This window comes from Homarus americanus, unplaced genomic scaffold (assembly GCF_018991925.1).
Source record: "Homarus americanus isolate GMGI-L3 unplaced genomic scaffold, GMGI_Hamer_2.0 scaffold37639, whole genome shotgun sequence".
In the NCBI taxonomy this organism is placed as follows: Eukaryota; Metazoa; Arthropoda; class Malacostraca; order Decapoda; family Nephropidae; genus Homarus; species Homarus americanus.
In genome coordinates this window covers 30,329-40,982 of record NW_024753154.1, presented here as the reverse complement: position 1 = coordinate 40,982, position 10,654 = coordinate 30,329, and the positions used below count along the sequence as shown (strand labels likewise).

Genomic DNA, 10,654 nt, shown 5'->3' with positions numbered 1-10,654 from the left:
CAATCCAACGTATCACTCACAAATTCAAAACCAACATCAGTGTATTTGTCGTTGGTGTTTAAACCAACTTTACGTTCTAAACAAATTATTATTATTATTATTATTATTATTATTGTTGTTCTGTCACCATCACCCTGTTTGTCCTTATTACAACGAGCCGTGCAAAAAAACAGCAGCGTGTACCATGAAGGTGGTGACTGATACGGGGACTCGAGGCAGGGGGCACTGAGCACAGGGAACTGGGGGCTGGGGACTGGGGACTGGAGATTGAGAGTTGGAGACTGTGGGTTGAGGGCAGGGGTCGGGGTCTTGGGACTGGAGGTCGGGGTCTGGGGCAGTGGGCTGCACAGCACACCAGGGTCGATACTGAGTGAGTGACGATTATGACGATTGCAACCTAATACCGGTGTACCCTGCCGTGTGTGTGAGAGAGAGAGGAAAAGAGAAGAGGTAAAGGGAAGAGAAGAGGGAAATGAAAGAGTAGAGAAGAGGAGAGGAGGGTGAGGGAAAGACAGACAAGAGGAGGGAAGGTAAGGGAAAGGGTTAAAAAAGGGGGAAAGTTTTAAAAGGAACTAAAGGAGGAGGAGAAGAAGAAGGTAGGATTTCAAAGGGAATCAGCAATAGAAGGCAGAGAGAAGGGGGTAAATAAGGGATGAGAGAGATAGAGATAAAGATAGAAAGATAGAGAGATAGATAGACTGACTAACTACCACTAACTACCAGTACTGTCGTGTCGTGTCCTCACTCTCTCCATCACGCAATCTTTACTTCATTCTAACCGTCTAGATATACGAGTACAGATTAACTGCTTTGATATTAACACCTGTAAGCATAGCATATAATAATTAAGCTACTTCACCTCATTAAACACACCATCTATAGCCATCTGTCAACAGTTATCGCCCCACTGATGAGACCAGCTTTCAGTACCAGCTGTCGAGAAAGAGTGGTAAATTAGACACGGCAACGACTAGTGTTTGTCTCTCTCTCAAGGGCCCACCGTCTGCACCAGCTGTTTGGCGGTAAAGAATGAAAGGTTAAGACCATCTTCATTACCAGCTGTCGAAGATTAAAATGGGAAAATACAGAAGGAAGAAAAAGATGGTTCCGTTGAAGGCTTCATTTTCGCCACCATTTGTACCAGCTGTTGGTGAATACAAGAACGGTTACGATCAGTCTCTTTTTTTTTTCTTCTCTTTAGTTCCAACTTTTTTTGCACCAGCTGTTGAGGAAAAGATGGTAGACAAACAACAACTACCACCTGTTTTCATTGTTTCATGCCCACCTTTTGTACCACCTGTCGAGAGGAAAAGTAAGAAGATGTGAAAGTCAGAAAAAAGTGAACCCCAGCTTTCACTCTTAAATGTCTATCTTTTGTTTCAGCTGTCGAGAGGAAATGCGGAAGGAAAGTAAAAGAGGAGTGAGGCTCAGTCTTCACTCAGGTAAATGCCCGACTTCTGTACTAGTTGTCGTTGGAAATTAGATCCGCGTGGAGCATCAAAGCCCAGGGCGGCGCCGCGGATCAAAGCGCTCCTCCAAAGCGTTGGTTAACACGGGTAAGTTCGTTAACTCGTCCCGCGCCGTTACTCAGTCCAGGCCCACCACTTTTTCCCCTTTATTTTTTTTTTGCACGTGATGAACAACAAAAAATTAACTTCGATAGTTAGAAACTCCACGTCTCTATTATTAGAAGGAATACCTATGACATTATATAAGTTGAAATGTAATGAAGAATTTGAATTTGATTGCATTATCACACGGCTTGGTGGTCTATCTTCTGTTTCATCAGTACTCATTATCAAGCACTGAACAGTTCTCTGCCTTTACCTGACACAGTCTTGTTACCTGGAGGACAAATTTTTCCTTCTTACAGGATATTTTCATCAATAATTCCTTCATTAATGTCATTGGAATACATTCACATTTAAAATACATTGAGGACAACTACATTTACCCACAACAAAACACTAAGTCTCTTTCCACGTCATCAAAAAATTAATTATCTTCTTAAATTTATTCATATCGTGAATATAATTAATTTTTCACCAATTTTCCAAATTTTTTTATTAATCTCCATGAATTTATTTTGAGCTGTGAATACAACTTAAACTCTTTTCAATTGTGGACATATAGTAAAGGAGATACTACCTGAAGATTAGACACCCTAGCTTATTTCACCTAATTAAACACTGCTACCTGGAGGGAGGGGGTAGGTGAAGGTTAGGTTGCGTTAAGTTACGGCACAATAGGTTAGGTTTAGTTAGGTTAGGTTAGTTTAGGTTAGGTTTCATTACGTTAGACTAAGTTAAGATTAGGTTAGGGTTCATTTAGGTTAGAATTAGGGTGTCTAGTCTTCAGGTGATCCCCCCGTAACTCACCCCTGCACCACCCACGTCACCTTCTAACCTATAATCAACAGGGATTCTCGATAACCAACTCATCCATAATCCGCAAATCCTAATTAATCCCCCATGGTGATTACCCACTGATTATTCTACCGCGATAATTTCCATCCAAGTAATAATAATTCTAGGCGCTTAAATCCGACTTCATTGGTCATTGGGTAGCCCTCCTGTCTTCAATAATCCCCAACGTTAATCCCCTAATCCTCACAGGCAATAATTTCCAGTAGCCGAGCCCCGGTGTTAATCTCGTCTCATGCTAATCCCCTGCATGATAAACACAGCCACAAAAATCTCTAATCCCAGTGACCGTAAAATATTAATGCGGTCTCCAATATCATTCATCATCATCATTATCATTCGGTTTTATATCACCAAAAAATCCGAAATGGATGTTGGAGAGAGAGAGAGAGAGAGAGAGAGAGAGAGAGAGAGAGAGAGAAACCGCACACCCCGAAACATATAATATCATGTCGTGTTGATAAGCCATTGCAGTGGACCATTCTCATGCCTTTTATCTCTCTCTCTCACACACACACACACACACACACACACACACACACACACACACACACACACACAGAAGCTATGTGTGTGTTACAACAATATACACGAAATACCTCGACCTCCGCAGCATCATACAACAAGACTGTCAGCATATACGATATAGATATAGGCGTAGACAGCATCATACGTAAATTTGCTGATGACATTAAAATAGGGGGATGTAATAAAATCTGACGAGGACTCCGCAAAACTACAGGAAGATCTAAAAACAAATTTCGCATGATCTGAAAAATGGCAGATTAAATTTTATGTGGACAAATGTAAAGTACTTAGTCTAGGAGATGTAAACAGAGAAACCAGATACCAGATGAACAACGATGTTATAGAGAAATCCGACTGTGGAGTAATGATAAATAGGAATCTTAAACCAAGTCAACAATGTGTATTTGCTCGAAACAAGGCTAATAAAGTATTTGGGTTCATACAAAGGAGAGTTAGTTACAAGACTAGCGAGGTTATCCTAAAACTATACCTTGCGCTTGTGAGACCTCACTTGGATTATGCGGTTCAGTTCTGGTCACTGTACTACAGAATGGATGTAGAATCCCTCGAAAGAATTCAGAGGAGAATGACAAGACTAATCCCGGGTATTAGGAACCTTGAGTATAGAGACAGGTTAAAGCATCTTAATCTGCACTCCTTCGAGAGACCTAAAGTGAGGGGCGATATGATCCAGGTGTATAAATTGAAGTCAGGGCTAAACAAAGGTGAAGTAACAAAGGTACTCAAACTATCCAACCAGGAGCGAAATCGTAGCAATGGTTTTAAATCAGACAAATTTACATTTAGGCGCGAGATTGGTAAACATTGGTTTGGAAATAGAGTAGTGGATGAGTGGAACAAGTTACCGAACTTCATCATTAAATCGAACACGCAGGGTAGCTTCAAATATAGGTTGGACTGATATGTGAGCGATAGGGGTTGGGTGTAAACGGGACTGCCTAGAAAGGAAAGAAGGGTGGACGATTAAACCATAGTCAGTGAAACGGGAGAAGATCAAATCAACTGTCAATAATCTGTTCATCTGGAGGTCAGGTTAACGACAGAAAGCTATATCAACAGTAGAATAGTTCAAAACTTGTTCACCTCAGGTCAGGTTAAAAGGACGTCGGGTTCGGTCAGGTATACAGAGCAAGGTCTGTAAAGAGGTCATCCCGGCGCTGGTGGGTAGTGCTTTGCTGACGTCAGTGAGGAGACTCCCGCGCTCCCTCGCCTCTCACAGTTGATAAACAGAACATTTTATGGTTCTTCATACTATATTGTGTTACCTCAGTATCTCATATAGAAAATATTACTAGTAGAGCGTCTCATCTTGCATATATCTCCTGTCACCTCACCTCACACCTGCAAATGGCCCAACTACTCATTGCGTGGCCCCCTTCTGCTCATCCGACGTTAACTCCCTAATTAGAGACAAAAAAGGCATCCGTCAGCGCTGGTAAGAGCACTACCATTCGCTGCCCAACCGAAAAACAGATGTGGATGTACTGATTACCCAACAGGTTCCTCAGCACCCAGGGCTGACCCACCTCTGCCATCAAGCAGATGAAAAGTAACAAAGCCTGATGGAATCCCAGTCGAGGTGTATAAAGCAGCAGGACCTCTGCTTACCAGCCGTCTCTACTCTCTCCTGGAGAAGACAGAGGAAAGGGAAGAAATCCCCCAAGATCTTAAAGACGCCTGGATCGTCAATAATATAAGAACAAGGAAGACCGTTCAGATTGTGGCAACTACCGCGGGATCTCGCTGATGTCCGTAGCTGGCAAGATTATCACAATAGTTCTCTTAAACAGACTACTTCCTAAGGCGGACAATTTCCTCCCAGAATCTCAATGTGGCTTTAGACCCTCATGTGGCACCACTGACATGATTTTTGCTGCCAGCCAGATACAGGAAAAATGCAGAGAACAGCATCGTGACTTGCACATGGCCTTTATTGACCTTACTAAGGCCTTCGACTCGGTCAACAGGGAAGACCTCTGGCGGACCCTTAGTCGGTTTGGTTGCCCACCAAAATTTAATGCCATTGTGAGGCAATTCCACGATGGCATGAACAGCAGTGTCTTACACAATGGCAGCCAGTCTGAGTTCTTCCCCATCCAATTGGGGGTAAAACAGGGATGTGTGCTGGCACCAACTCTCTCTTCCATTTTCTTGGCTGCCTTCCTTACTGGTGCCAGTGCCAATTTAGCCGGTGGGGTGGACATCCAATACCGAATGAAGGGTTGTTTCAACATAAGACGACTCCAGGCAGGAACAAAGGTGTTGGTCGCTTCCATCACTGAATTTCAGTATGCAGACGATCTCACCCTCATCGCTCACACTGAACGCAACCTACAGCAGATCCATAATACCTACGCAGATGAGGGTGCACACTTCGGCCTTGAGGTGAATGCACATAAGACTCACATTCTCTTTCAGCCTGCCCCTGGTTCAACTTCACCTTCACCATACATCCAGCATAACGGTACTACCCCCTCTAATGTTACCCACTTCCAGTACCTTGGCTCCCACCTGTCCACTACCGCGGACATCGATGAAGAGATTCAACATCGGCTCACATGTGAACCTCAAGCCTTTACCAGACTCCGTAACTGTTTCTTCAGCTGTTGGGAGCTGAAATTATTTACAAAGTTCTACGTGTATCGAGCAGTGGTCCTCCCCACCCTGCTGTATGGCAGCGAGACATGGGTCACATACAGGAGGCACCTCAAGGCACTCGAAAACTTTCACCAACGTAGTCTACGTTCCATCCTTTGTGTTCGCTGGGAAGACAAGAGAACAAATGCCAGTATTCTTATTGACACCAACTGTAGGAGCATCGAGGTTACCATTATCCATGGACAACTGCATTGGAATGGCCATGTTACCCACATGTACGACAGTACACTGCCAAAGCAGCTACTTTACAGTCATGCTGGCGGACAATGGAAAAGGTATAAGGATAGTCTTAAGACAAACCTGAAAAAGTGCCAAGTCGACCCACACCTGGAGCACGGTCATTCCACACCTTAACGCTTGGAGGAGCACCATACGAGTGTCAATACTTTCGAGTTAGCCCGACTGCATACCGAGGCAGACAAGCGCCAGTGTCGGTAAGACGCTGCCGCCACCTCTCCCGCACTATATGAAGCCCTCCACACGTGCTACATTTTTGGATGGCCCTGCTGATCCCGTATCGGCCTCTCGAGTCACCCCAAGCTCACCAACGAAGGTAACATCCTTAACAAGTCATACTATTGTATCATAGCTGGATGATCGTCCTACTCGGTTCTGAGTGACAGCAAAGTAGTTGTAGTAGGTGACTGTAGTAGGGTGTGGGTGATTATGGGAGTGTGGGTGACTATTGGGGTGTGGATGACTGTGTGGGGGATAAAGGTGACTGTAGTAGTAGGGTGTTGGTGACAGGAGAGTAGGGGGTGAATGTGGGGCTACCTGATAAGGGTTGAATAACCGCAAAGTCACATAATCACAATTATTCCCAAACCTTCACCTAAACTAATCAAACATAACTCAACCTAACCCAACCCAACCCAACCCAACCATTATCTGTACTGACACATCCCAACAAATCGTCTCAACTCTTTGACACTTCACGCCGACTTACCCACCTCCGCAGGGTCACAAGCACTTGCATGGCGGATCAACACTAAGACAAAACAAGCACTGCAGCGGAAAATCCAATCTCACATGTATAAAGGAAGTGTCTTACGTGCATTAGAACTATAAGACAAAGACTCTCGACACGACAAACGGGGAGGAACGGTAATAGCACAGGTGACAATACCTTAGCCAAATACACGAGGAAAAGACAAGTGGTTTAGCATATTTATTTTGCCAACGCTATCTGATTAAAGGTTTCTGGTGCATTGCTAATTTGAATACAGCAAAAAAATAGTGGTGTGTAGTGGTGGGGGGTGGTAATGGTGGTGGTGGTGGCGACGGTAGGCGAGGCAGTGAGTGTAGTAGGCAAGGCAGAGAGTATGGGAGGCGAGGCAGTGAGTATGGGAGGCGAGGCAGTGAGTATGGCAGGCGAGGCAGAGAGTATGGCAGGCGAGGCAGAGAGTATGGCAGGCGAGGCAGAGAGAGAGTATGGCAGGCGAGGCAGTGAGCATGAGGCAAGGCAGAGAGTATGGCAGGCGAGGCAGAGTATGTATGGCAGGCGAGGCAGAGAGTATGGCAGGCGAGAGGCAGAGAGTATATGGCAGGCAGGCGAGGCAGAGAGTATGGCAGGCGAGGCAGAGAGTATGGCAGGCGAGGCAGAGAGTATGGCAGGCGAGGCAGTGAGTATGGGAGGCGAGGCAGAGAGTATGACAGGCGAGGCAGAGAGTATGGCAGGCGAGGCAGTGAGTATGGCAGGCGAGGCAGTGAGACAAGAGCTAAGGCCATCGTAAAGTACAGTTGACAGCAGGGTGTGAGTGAACAAGACAACCACACTGGCAGGAGGAGGAAGGGCGCTACCTGTGCACATAATCCCAGCTATTTGTTCAGGTGCGGTCTTATTGCACCTTGCTAGGGGGGGATATTATGGTTGGTGGAGGAGGAAGGTTGTGGTAGGGGTGGTGAGGGAGGAAGGTTGTGGTAGGGTGGTGGGGGGGTGGTTGTGGTAGGGGTGGTGAGGGAGGAAGGTTGTGGTAGGGGTGGTGAGGGGGAGGAAGGTTGTGGTAGGGGTGGTGGGGAGGAAGGTTGTGGTAGGGGTGGTGGGAGGAAGGTTGTGGTAGGGGTGGTGGTGATTTGCATCGATATAGTCTCTCTCTCTCTACACACACACACACACACATATACAGAGAGAGAGAGAGAGAGAGAGAGAGAGAGAGAGAGAGCAACTCCTACGTGGTTACATAAGTGTCCACAAGAGGAACATTACACAAGTACAGGTAATAACAACTCTCACGTAGCTACAGTATCAGTCATACTTTAACCCAGATACAACACAACACACAGTTACAACACTACAAGTGGTAATCAACACAACACTACAACACTCTGGCAGTCAACACAACACTACAACACTCTGGTAATCAACACAATATAATGAACCAATCACGACCGCTCCTCACATGATACCTGGTTGCCCACCTGGCTCAGCCTCACCAATTAACGTTCATTTATACATACTGAAGCGTTACCCCATAAGAACAAGAGTGGGGTCTCTCTCTCTCTCTCTCTCTCTCTCTCTCTCTCTCTCTCTCTCTCTCTCTCTCTCTTGGAGCTGAAGAACAGTAAGAGGTGGTCACTACATTACTGCTAAAACAAAAGAAAAAACTAAATTAGCGTCCTTTTTTGTTAATTAACCTGACACAACACCTGACCAGTACTTTTTAATTCAATCTGTACTCGAAATGATACTTTTGGATATAAAATGTTTATTGATTCCGAATACTATCTTCAGAAACCCTTTACACATCTCGATTCATTTAAGAGTCAACACAGGTATCAAGAACTGGTCTTATCCATCCTCCCTCTTTCCCCTCATTCTCCCACACTGTCCCTCCCTCATTCGCCCCCTTCCTCCCTCTCCTTCCCTCATTCTTATCCCTCAGCCTCCCTCCCTTCATCTCTCACGCCATCCTTCTCTCTTTCTACCCTCTCCTTCCCTCTCTCCTCTCGCCTTCCTTCCCTTATACCACCCCACCCACCTTCGCTCCCCCTCCCTCCTCCTCCTCCTCCTCTCTGACCTGCCTCCTAATCCTCATCCCCTTCCCGCCCTCCCTCCACCCCCCTCACCCCCCACCTTCTGACCCTCACACCGTCCAGGCTGCACCACCACCTCCCCACATGGGTCGTGTCGGCGGCAGTAGCGTTGCACATTTACGAGTTTCCGCCCCCAAATGGTGATGAACGAGGGGTAGATTTATGCCCACCAACACAAATCACTGGCTGCAAAACACACACACACACACACACACACACACACACACACACACACACACACACACACACACACACACACACACAGGTCGAATTAAATACCAAATTAGGAAAAAATTAAGTTATGAAGCTTTAAGATCTTGGCTTTTGGCATCATTCTCCAGTCAGCTTACTAAATAACTTAAGATTGTTTGAGAATTTGATCCTTCCGTACAACTCCAGTCAGTTAAGGTGAAGCAAAATATCATAAGGGAGTTTGGCGGTTAGGCCCTTGTTGACAGTACGTACTTAAGATAAAAATACATGTATAGTATCTGAGAATTTCCTCCTTAAAAAGTCGTATCACCAGTTAAGGTAAAAGAAAAAATACCGTAAGATTGTTTAAAGTTCTGACCTTCACTCACAGGCCAAGGTTAAGATAAAGACAATAATTTACGATTTATTGATGATCTGACCCCCCCCCCTCCTCTGCCCTGTCACCAGTTAAGATAGAAAGATTAAGTCACGTGTCGAGAATTCGCTCCCTGTAGTCTCAACCCGATTATGGTAGAGAAACACTGAAACAAAAAATAATTTAGGAGTGTTTTATCGTCCTGTTCCAGCACACAGAGCAGTAAGCAACACACACAACGCACCATCCAACACACACAACGCACCATCCAACACACACAACGCACCATCCAACACACACTAACACAACAAAGCTCCTAACACCCAACACACTCCTAACACCCAACACACAACACCCAACACCCAACACCCAACACACACACACACCCAACACACAACACACAACACACAACACCCAACACACAACACCCAACACACAGTACTGTACCCACACAGTATCTGCTCTCCGGCTCTGGCAGTCACAAACGCCTTAGAGAAAGTATACAAAATAAAATTAAAGTTTTTAAACTTCGAGGATGTAGTTAGGAAGAGGAGAGAGGCAAGAGGGAGGAATGAGGAGGTGGGGGAGAGTCGATGACACAGGGAATGAAAGAAAAGAAGAGAGAAGAAGAGGAAGATGAGGGGAGGAGGAAGAGAAGAGGGATGCTAGAGAAGAAAAAGTGAAAAGTTTGGTCTCCTGATCTAAACTTCGTAGGCCTGGTTGTCACTGGGGTGATGGAGTGTCCACTTGAGAGGGAGCGGAGGTGGAGGAGGAAAGGAAGAAGGAAATGGAAACGCAGATGGGGGGAAGAGGGGGAGGAGGAAGAAGAGAAGGAGAAGAAGACACGGATGAAGAGAATGCAGGCGGAGGAGAGGGGACGTGATGTGGGTGGAAGAAGGAGTTAAGGTTTGTATTCCCACACACACCCCTCACATTCACTCTCCCACACACCCCCACATTCACTCTCCCACACACCCTCACACCCACTTCTCCTACACACCTCACACTCCTACTCTCTCTCTCTCTCAAACACACACACACACACACACACACACACACACACACACACACTTACTCACTCTCCCGCACACCCAAGCTACGGAGGTGGTGTGATATTCTATGACTGTCAATTTTTTTTTACAATCTGACGTCGAATGTCTGAAGTAGTAAGTGATAACTGCTAAAGAGAACAACCTTCGCGTCTAACTTGTGTGGAATCTGTCCCATGATGCAATTAATAAAAATTAAAAAATACTGTGCTGATAAACTGGCCAATGAGGCATGTAAGAAAGAAAATGTGGGCCGTGACTTTGGCCTGTCCAATGCTGTACTTAAGAACATACAAGTCAAAATCATGAACTGATCTAGAAGAACTGAGAAATGCACAGAGACCTGACAGTTATAGCATTACTAAATATGACAA

At 45.5% G+C, this 10,654-nt stretch overlaps 1 protein-coding gene across 1 annotated transcript; it reads left to right on the top strand.

Annotated features, from left to right (window-relative positions):
* Window positions 1–6,952: 6,952 nt before the first annotated feature.
* On the top strand, window positions 6,953–7,363 carry LOC121855294. The gene has a single exon (XM_042350171.1). The coding sequence runs from the start codon at window positions 6,953–6,955 to the stop codon at window positions 7,361–7,363; it is 411 nt and encodes a 136-aa protein (XP_042206105.1).
* The last annotated feature ends 3,291 nt before the right edge of the window (window positions 7,364–10,654 follow it).

Coding starts and splice junctions, on each gene's coding strand:
- LOC121855294 (XM_042350171.1), top strand. CDS start 6,953: ATGGGAGGCGAGGCAGTGAGTATGGGAGGCGAGGCAGTGAGTATGGCA.